A 22,265-nucleotide genomic window follows, 5' to 3' on the forward strand; every position below is an offset into this window, starting at 1 on the left:
TAAGGACTTGGGTGCTTTTTGTGGTAGGGGAGAGAGGAGGAATGGGTGATAAGGAGAGATGTGGGCCTCTGAATCACATGGAGACTCTGGAATTATTGAGGATCTTACACACCATATTTTCATTTTAACCCTTGATTAAAAATCACAATTGTATGAAGGGGATGGTTCTGTATTTTTCAGATAAGGAAACTGGGTAGTGATCTATCTAAGGTCACAGAGTAAGTGTTGGGTCAGGGATCTGAATCTCGTCTCCAGGTCTTCAAAGCTTTCCTCCAAGTGCACAGGGTCCCAGTAGAATTTCAGGTCCAGAGTGAATCATATTGTGCCCTCCACTCTCACATTTTTACAAGACGAAGTCTGTCTAGAATGTACATCTAATAAAGTAGTAGAAAGTGATCACGTACAGGCAGTTTATAGCCTGAGAAGTGAATATGTGGTGTAATAAGTCTTTTTTTTTTTTTTTTTGTCTTGATGAGGCTCTCCAAGCGTTATTTCAGGCCAGTGTTACTGCCTGTCTTCCTAAATGCTTGCCCACGTTACAAAGACGTGTTTCCCCCGTTAGACAAAACTACTAATGTCTGGTCCAGTTCTGTCTCAAATAACGATGTGAGGATCAAATAAAGCCCTTTGTAAACTATGGCACTTTACAAACTTGTAAGTAGCACACATTTTTCCAAGGTATCAAGAAACTGAAGTAGCTGATTAAAGTAAATTCTTTATTACTTGAGATACAGGAGGGTAGCAATAGCATTTGGTTACTGGACTTCATAGAGACAATCTAAAACCACATTCTAACTAGCAATTTTAATCTGAGATTTGGCTTTTTGTAGAGGTTTTTAAAAAAGGAGACGAGATGTAAAATGCCAATACACTAAATTTCTCCTTTGAGCTCTGTCCAAACATTGACTTTGGACAGAACAAAAAGACGCACTTACACATCCTCTGCTCGTTAAGACTGAGGTAAGGAAATGAGCTATGGGGGAAAAGACTTCAGACCTCCTTGGTGACCGTTCTCGTTCGGGACGTTCCCTTCGGCAATACTCCAGAGTATGAGTCCCTAGGGCTCCCCCCAGTGGGAAGGGAAAGACGCGCGTGGCCAGGCTCGCGTACGCGTACACTCACGTGTACACACACACACACACGCACATAGACACACGCTCGCGCGCGCGCGTACACTATACATACACACCGACTGTTTCCTCCGCTCCCCCTCCCCCCGGGGGGCGGGGTCTCTTCCTCTTTAAAGAGCAGACGGTCTTATTGCAAACCCCGGCTCTCTAAGGCCCTGGGGGCCCGGGACCCGAGCTGCTCGCAGCCAATGGACGCGGTGGAGCGTCTCGAGCGCGGCTGACGCTACACCAATGGGCGTTAGCGGGGGGCGGGGGCAGCGGAGGAGACACTATTGTTGATGAGGAGGAGCGGCGGCGGCGGCGGCTGCTGCACCACCTCGTTGCTGCCGGCCGCGGCCCGGGCGCCCCCTGCTCCACGGATTCCGGCCTCGCCACCCGTCGCGGGGACCTTCCCTCCGGCCTCGAGAATCCAACCCCTGCATCCCAACAACAACAAACCTCCCCCCGTCTCGCCCAGTCACCGGGGAGGGGGGGGAACCATGTCCCAGCGGGTGAGGCGCAATGGGTCCCCCACGCCGGCCGGCTCCCTCGGGGGCGGTGCGGTCGCCACGGCTGGGGGAGCCGGGAGCCGCCTGCAACCCATGAGGGCGACGGTTCCGTTCCAGCTGAAGCAGCAGCAGCAACATGGCAGCCCCACGCGGAGCAACGGCGGCGGCGGCGGCAACAACGGCGGCTGCTGTGGTGGCGCCTCAGGCCCCTCAGGCGGCGTCGGCGGCGGGGGCCCGCGCACCGCCTCGCGCAGCACTAGCCCCACGCGCGGCGGCGGGAGTGCGGCCGCGCGCACCAGCCCCACAGTAGCTACGCAGACGGGCGCGTCCGCGACGTCCACGCGAGGAACCAGCCCCACGCGCGGCGCCGCGCCCGGGGCTCGCGGGAGCCCCCCACGGCCGCAGCCCCCGCCGCCGCTGCTGGGCACTGTTTCGTCTCCTAGCTCCTCGCCCACCCACCTGTGGACTGGCGAGGTGAGCACGGCCCCACCCCCAGCCCGCGTCCGGCACCGGAGAAGGTCCCCGGAGCAAAGCCGTAGCTCCCCAGAGAGGAGGAGCCCAAGCGCCCCGGTTTGCAAAGCAGGTACGTGCTGGGAGCCGAGCGGCTAGGGGAAGGGAGTAGGAAGGGGTCCTGGGCGCGCGCCGCTTTCGTGCGGGGATTGCGGCGCTACAGCGTAGCCCGGGCGGGCGGGGCGGGGGGCGGGGCCGGGGTGGTGCGGTGCCGCCTTCCCCGGGCAAGCCCCGCGCCCTCTCCACCGCTCCCTGTTTGTCTCATTCATTGCTCTGCTGATAGTGCAGGTGCAGCTCCTAACCTTCTGCTTGGGCTGATACGTGTTAATGATAAACCTGGGATTCTGGCCGCCCGTTGGTTACTGCTAACCCTTTCTTGGGGGTGAGGCTAGGAGTGGTTTGCCGCTTTGTTTTAGTGACCTGGTTAATGTTACTATAGCACATGTCTGCTGCTAAGTATTTCTTTTGTAAAACAGTTTCAGATTGTAAAGACTGAATTCATTAGCATAGCAGATTTGGATCCCTGAAGAGACGTGAGACTGGCAACGTGTTAGTATTTCCTTAGACCTGGTACGTGGGTAGCAAGAAAACTCTATAAGCTTTGTCTTAGAGTCCGGGTGTGTTTCTGATATACTGATTTTATTTAGATGTAAAGCCATTTATTTAAAAAAAAAAACAGATCAACGTTTTTCTCTTATTATTTTAGGGACAACTCCCCCCCCCCCAAAACAAAAAACAAAACAAAAAAAAAACCCTGTTGTTTTTCTGTGTACTTGGAAGCTTTTTTGGAAAAGGTCCTGAATGGGACTGTTGGGTTTCACTGGAGTCATTCATAAAGAGTAACTTAAAAGATTCAAATTATGAAAGTGGAAAGAAAATTTGTCATTCAGTTGTCTTTCTGTTAGAATCTAGTGTAAAAAACAAATGGATGGTTTTTGGCTTATGCAGTTATACTGATGATATATACCTTTGTTTTTCCCTTGTCTGGGGGAATTTCTTTAGAATCTTTCATGCAGAATTGCTGTGAATTTCGGGAAATTTAGTACAGAAGTACTTCTCAACCAAATAAAACAGATTAAGTGGCTTCAAGGGTTCATTCAGAAATGCAGGGAGTAGGATGACTCTTACTGTTTATTTTATCAAAGATTTTAGATAGTGGATACATTTTTGGGAGAGATTGGCCTAAAAAATGATCAATAGTGTTTTCTAATTAGAATGAGAATATGGTTTTAAACCCGTTTGAAAATTCATTGTTGTGTTTTTTTTAAACTTCGATTGTTAAAGGTACTAGAATCCTCCTTCCCCTCAAAATATAGTTATCACTTTACTGAGCTCCTACTGTATGGTTGGTAATTTACCTACAAGATCTCATTTTAACTTCCACAGTAGGTTTTAGAGAGATTAAGTAGCAAGTAACAAGATACTTGAATTTTGCTGGATGGTACTCCAAAACCGTGTCTTTCACATTATATCAAGGAGGTAGGTTCATGATGTATAAGACAGGATCTGGGATATATATAACATACTAAAATCACATGTGTTTTTGAAGCAACTCTTAGAGGTATCTGGTGAACGTAATTACTTCAATTTACCTTCAACCTTCTGGAGCTGGTATAGTGTGGCAAGTGGAAGGGAAGAAGGGGGTGGTGACTGCAATCTCATAACAGAATCTGGCTGCCCTCTCAACTATGTGACCCTTAAAGCAGAGCAGAAACCTGAGGAGAGCCCAGTTAAGTATTGGCAAAGAGTGGAAGAAGGTGGTCTTTTCTTCTTTGTTTAGGATTTATTTTCTCGGATCTTGGTCTCATGTGCCCACTCTTCATGTTTCCCAAAGCTCCCTTGTCTTAGGCTGTCATTCTAGTCATGCTATAAAAGTAACCTTTCTCAAAAGCTTCCCCTGTCCCCCCACCAAAAAACTTCCCAGAAAATAAAAAAAACATTTTCTTCTAGTATGGTATGCTCAACTATGTGTGAAAGGAATAGTGTGGGTCATTAAGTTTTACTGAAGTGAATGTCTGATAGCTTCTTTCCTTGAAATGTCTCATTCCACTCTAGTGAACTTTCATGCAGATAGGACTTTCAGATTTTATATTTCAAGTCTTAATAGCACAAACTAGATAATTTGCTATTTTTCTCAGACTAAATCTGGAAAGAGAGAAGAGGGGAAAAAGAATCTTTTTGATCCCTGGGACTCTTTGATTAAAGGGAAATTATCACCAGTTTGCAGCCTTAGTGAAATGTAGAAGTCCTTACTGGTAGAAGGGAATGGTCTGTAGTTCGTAAACCTCATATGACTCAAATTCCAAGGATCATCTAGATACGGCCGCCAACTTCAAGGTGTCTATCAGATGAACTGGATGCTTTAATCTTTGTTTAGGGATCCAATATCTGAAAGCCTCTGAGTTGAAGGTCTTAGAATCTTTGGAGGGGAGTCTCTACTTTGCCAGGGTTAGATGTAATAACTGGCTAACCCAGAATTTTTTCTCGTGACTACTATTAAGGTAAACCAAGCACCTATCCCTGACATATCTTAAACTTCTCACCTTCAGGGCCTGCCATCTCCATGGCAAAGTGGCTTGCCATTAGGAACTGATCTCAATTAGAGAAGGTAACCAGGCAACAGTGTTAACTGTAGACAAAATGAGGAAGGAGGTGAGGTTTGTTTTTGTGCTTTCTCTCCTTTTGTCTTTTTTAAAAAAATTTTTTAATGTTTATTTATCTTTGAGAGAGAGTGTGCAAGGCAGGCTGCAGGCTCTGAGTTGTCAGCACAGAGCCCAGTGTGTGGCTCAGACCCATGAACTGTGAGATCATGACCTGAGCCGAAGTTGGATGCTTAACCAACTGAGCCACCCAGGCGCCCCCTACTCCTTTTGTCTTGATAAAATGATGAGTGTATTACAAATGGAGAGGTGGCATATTTGGAGCATAGGCTTTGAATAGACAGTCTAGGTTAAATATTTGTATTCCACCACTTAGAAGGCATGTGATATGGGGAAGTGAATAACTTTGTAACATTTAACTTATTTTTAAAAAAAATATTTTTTTATTGTTATTTTTAACATTTATTTATTTTTGAGAGACAGCATGAGCAGGGGGAGGGGCAGAGAGCGAGGGAGACACAGAATCCCAAGCGGGCTCCAGGCTCTGAGCTGTCAGCACAGAGCTCGATGTGGGGCTTGAACCTATGAACTGTGAGATCGTGACCTGAGCCAAAGTTGGATGCTTAACTGACTAAGCCACCCAGGCGCCCCAGATTTTGTAATTTTTTAAAGTGACCTCTACACCTAATGCTCAGACTCAAAACCCTGAGGTCAAGAGTCATATGCTCCACCAACTGAGCCAGCCAGGTGCCCCTAATCCTTAACTTTCTTATCTGTAAAATAGGTGATGATCAGCATATCTGCTTCATATGGTGGTAAAGATTAAATGAAAGGAAATTGAAAAATCCTCAGCATAGTACCTCAGTATGAAAGTTAGCTATTGTATATCATATTAGTTTTGCTTCTAGTTTTAGTGGATTTAACATAAATTGCCAGTGTAGGCTTAGTTTTCATGGTTGTATGAAATTTCAAATTGGAGAGAACATTGCTTTTGAACATCCAGAACTGTAGCTCAAGTATGGTCTGTGGTTTGTCTGTATGAGAATTACTTGGGGTCCTTGATAATGCAGACTTTGAAAGCCCCCCATCCTCTGACTTTGATTTTACTCTGTATTTGAAAAGCAGTCACTAGAAGCACCAAAGAAAAATAGTTTGAAAACTCATTACAGAAAAGAGTGTTACTACAGTATGTATTTTTGCAGTATGTACTTTTGCAGTGTGGCTGGTATGTAGATAGCAAGTTGTGTTTTTGCTAATTTTTCCCTTACTTGATATGTATTATGTTATGTATGAATTTGGTTGTTTATTAGGGTAGGAGACTGGCAAGAGCAGAAACAAGAAGTGGGCTTCTCTGGACTAATAATCTGGAGGTAGGTTACCAGGACTTCATATTTGTGGCATCTTAGACTTCTGCTTTCTAGTACTTTGTGAAGTACACAGCTTTAAGAACTCAGTGTTTCTCTAACATTTGGGAGATTGATGCTAGCTTCATCAGGGGAATCCTTTTGGTTTTTATGTCTGTATTTTACAGTTGTAGATGAGGCAAAGTGGAGTCTTACTATTAGTTCAGTATCTTGGTTAGCAGAATTTATATTTAATTCAGTTCTGTAAGCTGTGATTGAACTACTCTTAGTAACTGCAGTACAAAGATGTAGAAGACACAGGGAACTCCAGAGACTCACAAACCAGCTATGTAAGACATGTACAAAAGCATATAATATGATGAGTGCTCTGGGCTCATAGAGAAGTGAGTAGTTCTGTAGGGAATGGGTATAGAAGTTCAGCCAGAGGAGATGGCTTTTGATTTGGCTTGGAAGGGGAAAAACAGAACTTTATATTTGGATCATAAAGGTGTGAAAATATATATAGGATATTCAGACTTATAGTCTTAAAGTGTAGAGTATTGGATGTAGGAGAAAAGAGGGAACAGTAGAAAACAAAGTAGAAAGGTAAGTTTTCAGAAAAGCCTTGAAGAGAATATATGAATTAGAATGTATTCCATGGTTAAAAGCTCTGGAGGCAGATTTCCAGGGTTCAAATGTTGGCATTACAACTTGTTTAATTTTAAGTAAATTCACTTCACCTTTAAAAAGGGTATACTAGATAATAGTGTTTGCAGTAGAGGATTATTAGAAGGATAAAATGCTTATAATGTCTGCATGGGTATAGAAATCTCTTAGTATTAGCTGTTTTCATATCATCTTTACATTCCTCATCATCCAAGGGTTTAGACATTCAAGGTTAATTTGTTAGTAGTGGTAGTATTTACCTTCTTAGAATGTGTAGAGTCTATAATTACTTATAATTTATTTTTATTTTTTTAGATTGTGAGCAAGGGAGAGGGGTAGAGTGGGAGAGAAGGAATCTTAAAAAAAATTTTTTTTTTAATGTTTTCTTATTTTTGAGAGAGAGAGAGAGACAGAGCATGAACTGGGAAGGGGCAGAGAGAGAAGGAGACACAGAATCCGAAGCAGGCTCCAGGCCCTCAGCTGTCAACACAGAGCCCAACGCAGGGCTCAAACTTACGAACTGCGAGGTTGTGACCTGAGCCAAAGTCAGGTGCTTAACCAACTGAGCCACCCAGGTGCCCCGAGAGAGACAGAATCTTAAGCAGGCTCCATGCTCAGTGTGGAGCCCCCTGTGGGGCTTGATCCCACAACCCTGAGATCATGACCTGAACCGATATCAAAAGTCAGATGCTCAACCAACTGAGCCACACAGGCAACCCAGAGTTTATAATTATTTACGATGAGTAGAGCACAAATTTGAGATGAGAGAAACTGTAGGATAATAACTCACTAAGGCATAGAACACGTGAATTTAGGTGCAGTGGCAGTGGGAATGGCAAGGAAAAAAGAGAGTGAAGAGACTTTGATTTGGTAACCTGTTGGACATAGAGATTGAGAAAGGGGCAGTTGAGAGTAATAGGTTTGGTTGATGATACCAATTGTGATAAGCAACACAGTAGGGAATGCAAGTATGGGAAAAGAAAATGAACAGTGTTTTAGACCTGTTTAGTTTGTACTCTCAGGAAATCCAGGTAATTCCCTAGACTGGAAAATACAGTTTTAGAACTCAGGGGTCCAGTTTGAATTGGGGGCAAGAAATTGGGACTCATTGATTCCAGTAAACATTCATTTAACATGTACTTCAGGCTAGGCATTTACATGTGGGCAATATGTGAAATGATTAGAATGGATAAGATGATGGGGAGAATGCTGAGGATAGAACTCTGGGAGAAAACAAGCGTTTTAAGGGTAGAAAGAAAAGCCAGTGAAGAAGCCTGATTGTGTGGAAGGAGGAGAAATGGTGGAATAGTGTTGAGAAAGCCAAAAGAAAGATTGGATTTCAAGGAGGGGATGATAAAGATTTTCAGATTCTGCCAAGAGAGCAAGTAGGCTGACCTTGGAGAATAGGCTTTTGAATTTGGTATTTCCATCAGTTGATGATCTCTGAGAGAGAGTAGTTTCTGGGGTACACAAGTTGGATTAAAGTGGTGGGTGAGAAAGTAGAGGTAAGGATTATAAATTACTCCTAAGAAGTGCAGGTTACTCTTATATCACTGAAAGGAAGGAAAGTGACAAAACAGGATGCAAAGTTGAGCTAAGGTTCATTTATTTATAGGATAGGAAAAACTTAAGCATGTTTCATAGGTGTGGGGAGGGGATTTATTAGGAGAATGAGACTGCAAGTGTAAGAGAAAATGGAAGTCGTAGATGGAGCAAGGTCATGGAAAATGTGAGAGGCAGTGGGATCCAGCACATGGTAGAGTCTGGAAATCTCAGAAACAACTAAGGACACTTCTTTCTCTGAGGATGGGAAGGTGGTAAGGGTGGGTTAAAATGATAGATAACTTAGCAATAGAAGGGAAGGAAGCAGTAGAAGGGAAGGAAGTTGAGAAAGTCAGCTACTTCCATTTCCAAACTACTTGAAGAAAAAAATAGCATGTTTGTCTTAGTACTGTATTCTTAAATTTAAATTTTGTTTTTATTAAAGTACATGTATGTAATTAAAAATATCAAAGAGCACTGGGGGCACCTGGCTAGTTCAGCTGGTAGAGGGTGCGACTCTTGATTTCAGGGTTGTGAGTTCAAGCCCCGTGTTGGGTGTAGAGATTACTTAACAGATCTTTAAAAAGAAAAATAACACTGAACTTATAATGAAATAAAATGTTTTCCTGACACATCTCTCTCCACTCCTACTTCCTGCCTCCTAGAGACAGTCACTTTCAACTCTTGGTAGTCTTTGTTTCTGGGAAATTTTTTCTATCATTTCTCCTTTCTGTTATCTTTTTTTTAAATCTTTTTGGAACCCCTGCTATATGGGACCTCTTGAATTGAGCTAATACTTTTTAAATTTCTGCTAGTTTCCATCTCTGTACCTTTTTGTTCTTCTTTCGAGCAGATTTGTTTTATCTTCTGTCTTTTCAATTGATTTTTAAATCCTGGTCATTATATTTTCATTTTTCAAGAGAACTTACCTTGCTGTCTTATTAGTCCTTGTCTTGTCAGGATTTTCTAAAAACGTTTATGAAAGGTATAAATACCATCAAAGTTATTATTTTTTTTTTGCCCTCTGCATTATCTTCAGAGCTCCTTTTGTCTTGAGCTTTGTCATGTTGAAACTGTTATTCGTTTTCTGTTAATATTTAAATAAGAGACAAAAATGCTGATCAGGTGTTCTTTCTGACTAGGTTAGGCTGGTAGACTGGAGGATCTTAAAGGAGAATGATGATGCAAGGACTCTCTAATGTAGGGTTTTTCTGCCAGCTTTCCCAGGGGAGAGTCCTACAGTATCATGCCTGAGGATATGTCTGGTGTCTTCAAGTCCAGAGCCTGCCTAGTTAATCTCTCTAGAGCAGTTTTTCCCAGTCTTTTCGCTCTGGAGAAACCCTTGGAATAATTTTTCATTTCTCAAGAAACCTCTGCTTTTCATGATCAGTAAGTTGAGATATAGTGGTGTGGTGGTAATCAGTGATCTTCTGAGTACAGATTGATTTCTCTGTGGATCTACTTGGCCAGCGTATTATAAGCTTATTCATTTTGTGTAATTTTCCCCTCTACCTCTTCTTGGGAAAAAACATAGTTAAGCTTAGCCTCTTTTTTCTTCTCTTCTCTTTCTTCCTTTCCTTTCCTTTCCTTTCCTTTCCCTCCTGTTCCTTATGCTCTATACCTAATGTGGGGCTTGAACTCATGACCTAGAGATCAAGAGTAGCATACTCCACTGACTAAGCCAGCTGGACGCCCCAATCTCTTTCCTATGCATACATTTTCAAAACTCATAAGGCAACCACAACACATTTTGATTAAATAATTGGGTTAAACCAATGAGATTAATTTTTCTAAAGGTAGATTTAGTAGATTTATTTTTTTGATAAATGTTTATTTTGATAGGGAGAGAGAGAGGGAGAGAATCTCAAGTGGGCTCTGCGCTGGCAGCACAGAGCCCAGTGTGGGGCTTGATCTTACAATGAACTGCGAGACCATGACCTGAGCTGAAATCGAGTCAGACGCTTAACTGACTGAGCCACTCAGGCACCCCTCAGTAGATTTAATTTAAATAAAGTTAGTAAAGTTAGTTTTTTACAATATGGAAATTTATTGACAAAGTTGTGTAATAAAGCTATGGAAACCATAAGCCAAGATAATATGAAAAAAATTTAGTCTGAGACAATTTGCATAATAGTTTGAAAAAATTCTGAGTAACATGATCTGTCTCAAATATAAGTTATGCAGAATTATATATGTTTGTTTCTTGGTATCTTTTATGTAGACTTATACTTAAAAAAGTGATGTTTCAAAAATAAAAACAAAATTTATCTCTTTAAGGCAAAACATTTACTTGGGTGTTTTTATTTTGCTGTACAAATAAAACAATTTGGAGTTGAACTTGAAATGAGCACACTCACATTTCATTTTCAGATGAAATGAAACACTTCTTTCCTTTTGATGCTTGTTAAACAAGAAAAAGTTTGTTTATTCATATAAGAAGTTGAAAATGCAGCAAATTATTCATTGCTTTCCTTTGAATGGCAAGGCACTTTTTTTTTGCACAGACATTTAGAACTTCTACCAGCCAGATCAAGAAACTTTGGGTTGAGCTTATAATTACACTGCAGCTAATTTACCACAAACATTTGCTTTCAAAACTTTGTTGAAACATCTTTCCTACTGTTGTCTCTTTTCCTGTTTGTTGTCCTTTATGGGTTATACCTTTTTACTTCTTCCGTATTATAGGAAGTCTTTGATACTCTTTCTGTTAAAGGTTTGCATGCAGTGGAGGTGAAATAACCTGTGGTTTATTCCCCCACAGTCTCTACATGACATTTTAAATTGACCATTCTTCTTTATTAACTAGTTAATTTTTAATATTTTTTTGGAGTTCTTACTCTCAAAGAGCTGATTTTGTAGTTGTATGCTATAGTCTACCTACCAGCATGTATTCATTCCCTCCTTCCATCCTTTCTTTCTCTGCAGATAATATATACACATGATAAAAATTATAAATGATAAAAGAAAATACAATAAAAAGTCTTCCCCCTACTTTAAGTTCATTATTCTCAGAGAAATCCAGGTAGCTGTTTCTTTTATATTATTCCAGAATTATTCTGTGCATATACAAATATATAGATATGTTACTGTGCATATAGGTTTATTATGTACCAGACATTATTTTATCAGGCTTTTGTTTGAACAGTTAGATCATTTGCAATATTTTGCTGTTAAATGGTTTACTATGTTGAATATTCTTGTTTATACTTCGTGTACTTATATATATGAGTTTATCTGTAGGATGAATTCTTAGAAATGAAATTTCTTGACCAGAGGTACACATTTTTCTTTCAGTTGTCTGATATATTTCAGGACTTGATATCAGCTCATAGTTGACTTCCAGCCTATGTTTTTCTCTTCTATCTTTTGAGGTTGTTTTTTTTTTTTTTTATGATTCCGTTTTATCTCCACTATTAGTTTTTAGTTATCTCTCTTTTTACTGTGCTGTTAGTGGTTGCACTCAAGCAGTGCTGTCCCAGAGAACTTCCTGCAGTGATGGATATGTTCTGTCTGTGTTGTCTAATATTTCATTTTAGAATCTTCCGTTCCCTGCCTTTCATCCTTTGTGCTATCATTGTCAAATATTTTGCTTCTCCATTAGAAGTCCTACAATACATTATTACTGTTTTTACTTTAAATGATTAATTATCTTTTATTAAGCAATTAAAAGTAAGATAATTTTATATTTACTCATTTTTATCATCTTGAGCACTCTGTGTGAAATAGAGTGGTTGTAGTGTGAATGCAAAAGGGCTTATTTGAGAAGCAAAGAATTGATAGAATTTGTTAACTCATTACATTTGAAGGATGAAGGAGATGAGAGAACATAATGATGGCTGAGGTTTTGAACCTACTTGGGTGATAATGTTAATAATGTTGTCATTAACTGGTTTCATAACTGCTTTTATATTCTGTGTGCATACAGAGTAGATCATAAACTTTTGGAGCATAGTGCACTTACTTTTTTTTTTTTAATTTTTAGAGACAGTGAGAGCACAAGCGTGTGAAGGAGAGGGGCAGAGAGAGAGAATCTTAAGCAGGCTCTGTGCTCATCATCAAGCCTGATGCGGGGCTTGAATCCCACGACCCTGGGATCATGACCTGAGCCAAAATCAAGAGTCAGATGTTCAGCTGAGCCTGAATATATTCAAAAGTAATATAATAATACAGACATTTTGAAAGATAAAGAACAACTTTTTTTTTTTACACATACTCTTCTAATTTACTATTCTTTTCTCTCTCTTTCTCTCTCTCTCTCTCTCTTTTTTTTTTTAAGTTTATTTATTTTGAGATAGAGCAAACAGGAGAGGGGCAGAGAGATTGGGAGAGAGAGAGAATCCCAAGCAGGCTCCATACAGAGCCTGATGTGGGGCCCAGCTCATGAACCATGAGATCATGAACTAAGCCAAAATCAAAAATCAGATGCTTAAGTGACTGAGCTACTCAGGCGCCCCTCTAATTTACCATTTCTTAAAAATTATTTTACTTGGTGTTACACTAAGATTTACTGAGCTCTAGCTAGTAGTTTCTGGGAAACCATTTCACATTAATCATGTTTTCCCATTGTGCATGTACTGATATTTCTAAAGATAAGGATGAATGATGTCTGTTTATATTATTTTAGAACTCAAGCTCACTCTGTGCAGAGCAGCTTATAAGGTATTAAGAAGACATCCCTGACCTTACAGACTTTAGAATTAAAGAGAGAGGCAATGTAGAATTTTGCACACTTCAGGGGTTAGCAGTAAAGACAAGAAAATACATAAGATTAGTAAGGAGTAGTATTTAATGGTAAAAGCCTGATAATGGCCATATGGGACTCAGTTGTGAGTCAGAGTGCTTTATGTGCAGTCAGGGATTGCTAGGTGATTTGTAGGTAGACATTTTTCACTTCTCTAGAAAACAGTTGCCTTTATTGATATCCCTAAGAATTCTTGGAACATCTGCTCCTGGAAATCGATTCATGTCATAGCAATGCACCTGATCTACTTCAGAAATGTTATGTTTCAATTGTATAAGAAAAGCTTAGGACCCACACCTTTGGACGGTCTTTCTACCAATTAAATTTTTTTTAATACAGTATGACTCACCCAGTACCTCTATTGTAATGAATCTGTTCCTTTCTCTCTTCCATTGGGGTAGGGAGAACTTGCAAGATTTGAATGAGACCCAGTAAAAATTTTGTTCGAATGAATGGATGGATTCCTGTCTTTAAAAATATTTGTGACAACCCATGCCCCTTCCTCTATTTGTCTTTTGTCTGTTTTTTCCCTTTTGGTTTGGAAGTATTGGGTATCGGTGGATTTTACTTGACTTGAGTACTGTTGTTGTTGTTGTTGTTGTTGTTGTTGTTGTTGTTGTTTGTCTAATAAATGAACTTTTTGTGTGAAGATTATACTGCTAGCTCACTGTTGAGTATAGTATCTTCTAAAATCCTTGGAGTCCCCCTGTTGGAAATCCCTTTAATACTGGAAAGTTGCATGTTTCTAGCAACAGTTGATTAGATGATTCTGGTCCATCTACGCACTCTTGCCTGATCCTTTTTTGATTAATAGTATATTTTTAATTGCTAGCTGGGTTCAAGGCTAAGTATGTATAGTAAGAGATTATGGAACAGTTTAGCCCATTGTAAAGCTTTTAAATGTAACTCTTAATAAAACTATAGAATTAGAGTCAGATTTGCATCCTATTCTAACTATTTAAAAAATATTTGTAAAGTGACACAAATTTCTTGAGTCTGAACCTTCAAATAAGAGGTAAGAAAGTATAATATGTATGCTATTATATGTAAGGTTGAAATCTCTACCAGTTTATACATTTTGGCTTAGTCATTCTCCTTTTAAGTGGACATGTGTTTCTATTTTCCTCCTTGTAAATTACTTTAGTAAAAACTTTGTAAATGTATGTGTTTGGGTGTGGTATGAGTGCACATTTATATGTATCCTCTTTAGGAAAAAAAGTCCCAGGATTGAGGTTATTTTGTGAAGTTTTAAATGATGTGATGCTTTGTAGTATTGCTTTCCAAAAAAAGGATTGAATCACTTTACCCTGTCAAACAGAAATGAGCTTGTCTTGTCTGCCTGTTGCTGTGAAGCCTTGTCAGAATTAGAGTTCATACCTTTTCTTTAGTTTTACCACTTCAGTGTGTACAACAGAGTACATCATAGTTTTCATTTGTATTTCCTTAGGTCATAGTGAGTATTTGAGATGATATACTTAGTCATCCTAGTATAGTAGCTAATTAATACCATTTAATAAGGAAATAATGTTACTAATAACAGGATCGATATTCTGGTTTCTCTTCAGGTCGAATAAATCTTTTCGCCTTTTACTAATAACAGGACTGAATATTCTTTTAAAATGCTTATTTACTGTTTATGTGGAGTCTATTAACTCTGTGTCTGTTGACTGACCCTTTATTTTTTATTTTATTTTATTTTATTTATTTTTTTATTTTATTTTTTATTTTTTTTATTTTTTAAAGGTCTTATTCTGAGAGCACCTGGGTGGCTCAGTCTGTTGGGCGTCCGACTTCAGCTCAGGTCATGATCTCTCAGTTCATGAGTTGGAGCCCCGTGTCAGGTTCTGTGCTGACAGCTCGGAACCTGGAGCCTCCTTCAGATTCTGTCTCTATCTCTCTGCACCTCCTCTGCTCACTCTCTGTTTCTGTCTCTCTGTCTCTCAAATATAAGATAAAGCATAAAAAAAATTGAAAATCTTAAAAAATCTTATTTTTAAGTAATCTCTACACCCTGTGTGGGGCTTGAACTCACAACCTGAGATTAAGAGTTGCATGCTCTACCGACTGAGCCATCCAGACACCCCTGACCCTTTTATTCATTAAGGATGTAACTAACATTTTTAACTGTTCCTGTTTTTAAAAGGCTTGCCTCATTGGTAGGTGTGTGGAGTATTAGGTTTATTGAGGTATAATTTACATACACTAAAATTCATCCTTTTTGATACATAGCTGTATGAATTTTGATAAGTAACACAGTTGCATGACCACAACCATGATAAAGGTATAGAATATTTCTGTTACCCATAAATGTTTCTCATGCCTTTTTAAGCCATTTCTCTCCTTTTACCTTTAGGCTATAGCAACCACTAATTTGTTTTGGTTTTTGTAGTTTTAATTTTTTCAGAACATAATGTAAATGAGTTACACAGTAACTTGTCTCTTGGGTCTGGCTTCATTGACTTAGCATAATGCATTTGATATTCATTAATGTTATTGCATGTATCAGTAGTTTATTCCTTTTTATATCTGAGTAATATTCCTTTATATAGATGTGCCCCATTTTGTTTATTCATCCACCAGTTGAAGGATGTTTTAGGGGTTTTCATTCCTGAGACTGGAAATCTGTCTTCTCTCTCTCTCTTTTTTTTTTTTTTTGTAGTCAGTCTGAAGTTTATAATTTTTGGATCTTGTCAAAGAACCAGCTTTTGGTTTCATTTATGTTGTTATTTTTATGTTTCATTGATTGCTGCTCCTGTCTTTATTATTTTCTTTGTTCTACTTACTTTGGGTTTAATTTGCTCTTTTTCTAGTTTCTCTGATAGAAGGTTAAATTACTAATTTGAGACCTTGTTTTCTAATATCATTTAATGCTATACATTTTTCTCTGAGCAGCTGTTTAGCTCCACCCCACAAAATTTGATGTTTTGTATTTTCATTTTAATTCAGTTCAAAATATTTTCTAGTTTCCCTGAGGTTTCTTTTTTGGCTCACGAATTATTTATAAAACTTTTGTTCAGTTTCTAAATATTTGAGGATTTTCTAGATAGCTTTCTTATATTGATTTTTAGTTTGATTCTGTGTCAGAGAACATACTTTCTATAACTTCATTTCTTCTAAATATTTTAAGGTTTGTTTTATGTCCCTGTATGTGATCTGCCTTGACAAATGTGCCCTTGTGTATTCTGTTGTTGGGTGGAATGTTCTGTAAATGTCAGTTAGGTAAAATTGATTGATAGTTTTCAAGTCTTCTGTATTGTTGCTGATTTTCTATTTGTTTTATCAATTACTGAGAGGTGTTGAATTCTCCAAATAAAATAGTGGATTTTTCTTTCATTTCTATTAGTTTTTGTTTCATTTATTTTGACACTTTTTTTTTAATGTGGAGAAACATAGAATCATTATGTTTTTTGGGATTGACTTTTTATTATGCATTTTTCTTTATCTCTGATTTTCTTCTGAAATCTGCTTTGATCAATGTTTTTTTTCATCCTTTCTGCATTATTCTATATTTCCATCTTACCTGTATTGTATTTGGAGGGTTTGTCTTGTAGATAGCATATAGTTGGGTCTTAGGTGTTTTTTGTTGTTTGTTGGCCTTTTCTAAGTGGGCTTTAAGCCCAGTATGGGGCTTGAACTCACAACCCTGAGATCAAGGTTGCACGCTTTGCCAACTGAGCCAGCCTGGTGCCTAGGGTCTTGTTTTATTAATTCAGTCTGATGATTTCTGTTTTTTAATATGTTCAGATCATTTATGTTTAGTGAAATTATTATGTTTGGCTATATGTCTGTTTTATTCTCTGTTTTCCCTTTTGTTTTTTGTTCCACCTTGTTTATCTTCCTTTGGATTACTTGAATATTTTTTGATAATCCATTTTTGATTTATATATTGGCTTTTTGGCTCTCTCTTTGTATAGTTTTTTTGGTGGTGGTAGCTATGGGGATTACAATGTAGATAACTTTTTACATGCTTGAAATGAAAGGTAGCAGTTCTTTAATCAGTTGTGTCTCTATATTCTTCCTTTGTGTTATAGTCGTATATATTACATCTTTAATACATTGAAAACCTTATACAGATCATACATATGATCTTATGTATGTATCTGCACAATTTGCCCTTATAAAATTGGGTATGACAGTTATTATTGTTTCAGAAGGAAACTCTTGAAAATAAAAGTTCTGATTAAATTTTGATACACCCAAAAGCAGATTGAGTGTTGTAAGCTTTGTATTGAAAGCAGTTGAAATGAAAGAAAAATGGAAGCAAAATAAACAAGATTGGAAAAGCAATTTATTGTCTTTAGTAAGTTAATCAAAAAATAAGTTGACTCAGTAGAGTTTGCAATGGAAAATACTTTGTAAAAAAATAATGTAACTCACAAATACACATATAACATATACATACACTCATAGCTTTGGGTTGGGATGGTAGGGGCAAAAGACTTGGACTCAGAGAAGCTCTAATTGCCACATCTGTTTTTTAAAAAATATTGTATCTGAATGTGTACATATATGTACGTTTATATTCTGAAAAGCATTTTTACCTGCTAGTTGGGTTTCCACTGATGGGATGGGGGAGTTTAGCACAGATAACTTGGACTTTTCTACATAAACAGTTCTGGGTTTTTTTGAGTACTTTGAAATAGAGTATTTCATTTCGTTAAGAAAATTTTTTTTTAATGTTTATTTTTGAGAGAGATAGAGCTGGGTGGAGGAAGGGCAGAGAGAAAGGGAGACACAGAATCTGAAACAGGCTTCAGGCTCTGAGCTGTCAGTACAGAGCCCGATGTGGGCCTCAAACCCACAAGCTGGGAAGTCATGACAGGAGCTGAAGTCAGATGCTTAACCAACTGAGCCACTCAGGCACCCCGAATGTTTCATTTCTATAATAAAAGGGCTAATAAAAATCTATTGGTATTATAGCAGTAATTTACAGTGTAGTTAAGTGTTTAGAAAAAGGATTAAAATACAGTATCAATGTTATTTCCACTTGCTCCAGTCTCTATTTGGACTGTTTCTGTAAATTTTTCTCTGAGCTGGCTTAGAGAAAGTTTCTTCTGTGTATGTGTACTCTAGTTTCATAGAGGTGAAGTTCTGCAGGCGCCTGGGTGGGTCAGTTGGTTAAGCATTGAAGAGGTCTGCTGGGTGTGTTTCTGCTAGGTTTCCATCTTGCGAGGCCTTTGGTAGTGGCTAGTGAGCATATGTTGTGAAGTAGACATCTGGCATGGCTGACCCACATAATAGAGTAGTGGATGAGGTTATGGAATAATATAGAGGACAGTGGTAGAGTTAGAAGTAAAATCACTATCAGGGGTGCGTGGGTGGCTTAGTTGGTTAAGGGTCCAACTCTTGATTTCAGCTGAGATCATTAACCCAGGGTTGTGGGATTGAACTCTGCATTGGGCTCCATGAAGAGCTCTGCATGGAGCCTGCTTAAGATTCCCATTCTCTCTCTCCCTCTCTCTCCCTCTCTCTCCCTCTCTCTCCCTCTCTCTCCCCTCTCTCCCCCTCTCTCCCCCTCTCTCCCCTCTCTCTCCCTCTCTCTCCCTCTCTCTCCCTCTCTCTCCCTCTCTCTCCCTCTCTCTCCCTCTCTCTCCCTCTCTCTCCCTCTCTCTCCCTCTCTCTCCCTCTCTCTCCCTCTCTCTCCTTCTCTCTCCCTTTTTTCCCTTTCTCTCCCATTTTCCCCCGTCTCTCCCTCTCCCCTCCCCTCTGCCCCTCTCCCCTGCTTGCAAAAGAAGAAAGAAAGAAAAAAGTAAAATCACTGTCAAATCAGCATACATAGGACTGACTGGTCAAAATAACTAGGTCCTAAAGATTTTATTGAGAAGCACCCATCACATCAAAGTGCAAAAACTTTAGTTTATCTAGAGTATCTAAATATTTAGGAAGTATAATTTTTAAAATACTCTTTTTTATATATGTATTTTTTTCTGTTTTATATTTTTATTTTTTAAAGTTTATTTCAAGAGAGAGAGCACAGAGGGGGAGGGGCAGAGAGAGAGATGGACAGAGGATCAGAAGCGGGCTCTGTGCTGACAGCAGAGAGCCCAGTGTGGGGCTTGAACTCACTAATGGTAAGATCATGACCTGAGCTGAAGTTGGAAGCTTAACCAACTGAAGCACCCAGGTGCCCGTCTGTTTTATATTTTTAAAGAGAGATTAGTAATAATCCTCATCTGACATAAAGATTTATTTAAGAGCATTATGTAAAGTGTAGTACAGAGCATTGGATTTGGAGTCTTTTTTTTTTTTTTTTTTTAATTTTCTGTATCAGCAAAGAAAGAGGAAAGGAAGTAACATTTGAATCCATGCCTCTTGCATTGGATGCATGCCTCCAGATTAGGCTGTATTTATTCCCATTTCATAAATGAGAATTCTCTGGCCCAGGGAGTTAAGTCATTTAGTATTTCAGAATTACTAGATGTGGGATTTCAATTCCTGTCTATTTTGTTTCGAGGCCTGTGTTTTTAAATCTTGTCACAGTATTATGTAGTATAATTTGGCCTACATTGAATATTTATTATGAATAGATATCATTGTAAGCTGGATGGTTTGAAAGAACAAAAAAATAAAGCATAATGTATACCAGAAATTCCTCCCTTCTTGCTTCTGGTTGGAGGAATGTCTAGTAGTGAGTGCCTCTAAATTGGTAAAAGAGTAGTCTTAGGGGAAACATAGAGAATAAATACACTGATAAATCAGTGGATAGAGTGAGCTGGAAAAATCTGAAGAACAGGTTGGAAAACAGGACATTTTAAGTAGAAATATTTTTCAGCATTTTAAAATCACGTCAATATTTGGTAAACACAAATATTGTACTGTAATGTTAGAAATTTCAAAACAGACAATTTCAAAAATAAAGCAATAGTAATTCAAGGAGAAAATATAATTGATAAAAGTATGGGGGCGCCTGGGTGGCTCAGTTGGTTAAGTGTCCAACTTCAGCTAAGGTCATGATCTCACGGTTTGGGAGTTCAAACCCTGCATTGGTCTCCTTGCTGACAGCTCAGAGCCTGGAGTCTGTTTCAGATTCTGTGTCTCCCTCTCTCTCAGCCCCTTCCCAGCTCACTCTCTCTCTCTCTCTCAAAAAAAAAAGTGTTGTTTTTTTTTTTTAACAGTTATGATGTAATATCAGCGTGTTTAGTAAGCCAACAAGTTTGTCAGTCCCACATAGTGTGGAAATCTGAGTTTTTTTACTTACGGGAATCTTTGTTTTTATTGCCAAAAGTGCAATAAAAAGTACCAGCTTTGCAAAATAAATAATAAAGAGAGGATAGTTTACTTATTTTGGAAAGCAGGAGAAGGGGATAGGAACTAGAAGATATTTTCCACTGAAAATATTGTGATTGTTTTTTTGAAAGTTACTTTGTTAACTGAATCAAGCCTAAATTATATAAACTATTCTTGGAGATATTTTGGCCAAGAGGCCAAAGAGAGATGTTCTTCACATTGTTTCAGATGAAGTTTTCAGGCATGTCATTGTGAAAGTGTTTCCTTAAATCATCCTTCAGAAAAAACAGATGACTATTGCTTTTTTTTTTTCCTTTGAAATCCTTAATCTTTCAGTATTTTATTAGGCCATAAATGAAGAAATGTTAAAAGCACCAATTTGTTTTATCCATTTTCTTGAATTTTCCTTTGTTTGCTTGCAGTAACATTTTTCTAGACTCTTGGTTGCAAATAACAACCCAACTTATACTAAGTAGAATAACAATAGAGTTGAGAAAATGCTAAATAACCAATAACTTGGATAGATCTGTCTACAAGGATGGAATGTTTTCGGGATACTTTGTCATAATCCCTTAATCTTTCATCTGTGTCTGTTAGCTTCACTCTGTCCTGCTGTCTCAAACTAACAGGTATTTATTGAGTATCTGCTAGGTGCTAGACATGATTTTAGTTGCTGGGGAAACAATTGAAATAAATGAGATAAAACAGAGTAAGTCTGTGTCCTCCAGAATCATACTTTCTAGCACAGTAACTTTCAGTACATAGCTGGGAACAAGGCCGGAGACGATTCCAGACTCATATTTTCATCTGCAAGACCCATGACGCAAGGGGCTTCTTCCCCATCAGCACCAGCTACAGAAATTCCAAGGAAGGGTACTATGTTAGGTTTTGTGCCCATTCCAGAACCAGTTACTGCACCCAGAAGGATGAGGTACTATTATTAACCGAGTCTGGGTCATTTAGACATGCTGTACAGAGACCAGAGTCTGTTATCAAAAGAAGGAAAGGAGGGCGGAGAGAGTATATACTAGAGAGGCAAAGATGGTAGCTCTTCCTTGGTGTTTTCGTTTTGAAGTTTGAGTCCTTATATTCAGTGTTTCAAATGAACTTACCAAGTATGTCAACACTTAATTAGCTTTGAAAGCTTGAAAGTGTTGGTTTTCTCTTGGTTTCTAAATCTAGGGTAATGGTGATCTTCAGTTTGATGCCCAAAGAGCCAGACAAATAATTTAATGATACAGTGTATTATTTCCCAAACTATTTGCCATATTGACAAGAATGTTGTAATCTTATAGATTATAAAGGTATAGTTTTGAACATTAATATAACATGGTGTTTTAGTTTGGGTTCCCCAGGAGAAGATCCTGTTTGGTTTAGGAAGTAGGGAAGAGACAGGGAAGGGACAAAAGCCAACAAGGATGCATTGATAAGTACAGTGGGCAACTGGAGCTAAATCTTAATGAGCACCTCTGGAGATTATATAGAAATACCTCAGAATTGTCCCAGTGTGGGAGGAAGCTAGGGTATTTATCCACCTCCTCTTGTTCCTTAGGGGTTGAAGATTTTAAGGAATTAACCTTAAAATCTAGGGGTTGACTCCTAGGCACTTTCTGCTTGTCCTGTTGCCAAGTTGAGTATACTCCTTCATGTTAGAGAAAGCTCTCAGCCAGAGGCATGGATGCTTAAGAAACTGGAGAATTGTCTGTGCCTCCCATAGTGGCTATGAATGAATATGGGTAGGACACTGATAAATTCAAGTATAAATGGTGAAAGATATTGTATATCCTCAAAGTAGATATATTTTTCCTATGATTTTTCATCAAAATTCCCATATATTGCTAGAATAACATCAGTATCTACACTGACCGTGCTTCTCCCACCTGAGTCTCCCATTATTTACACTGCATTGTGGTAGTTAACACTATCTGCTGAAACATACCCCTGAAATTTCAGTGACTTAACACAACAAAGGCTTATCATGCCTTTTGTAGGTTGGGTGGCTCACTGTCTCTCTCAGC

General features: G+C 38.9%; 1 protein-coding gene across 1 annotated transcript in view; it reads left to right on the forward strand.

The window, feature by feature from the left end:
* The first annotated feature begins 1,272 nt into the window (after window positions 1-1,272).
* Window positions 1,273-22,265, forward strand: part of FAM117B (family with sequence similarity 117 member B) — a 94,316-nt gene continuing 73,323 nt past the window's right edge. Inside the window, exon 1 of the mRNA XM_027053176.2 lies at window positions 1,273-2,201. Within this exon, the coding sequence (XP_026908977.1) occupies window positions 1,409-2,201 (793 nt within the window). The 5' untranslated portion in view covers window positions 1,273-1,408. The remainder of the gene's footprint in view (window positions 2,202-22,265) is intronic.

Source organism: Acinonyx jubatus, chromosome C1, assembly GCF_027475565.1.
Source record: "Acinonyx jubatus isolate Ajub_Pintada_27869175 chromosome C1, VMU_Ajub_asm_v1.0, whole genome shotgun sequence".
Lineage (NCBI taxonomy): Eukaryota > Metazoa > Chordata > Mammalia > Carnivora > Felidae > Acinonyx > Acinonyx jubatus.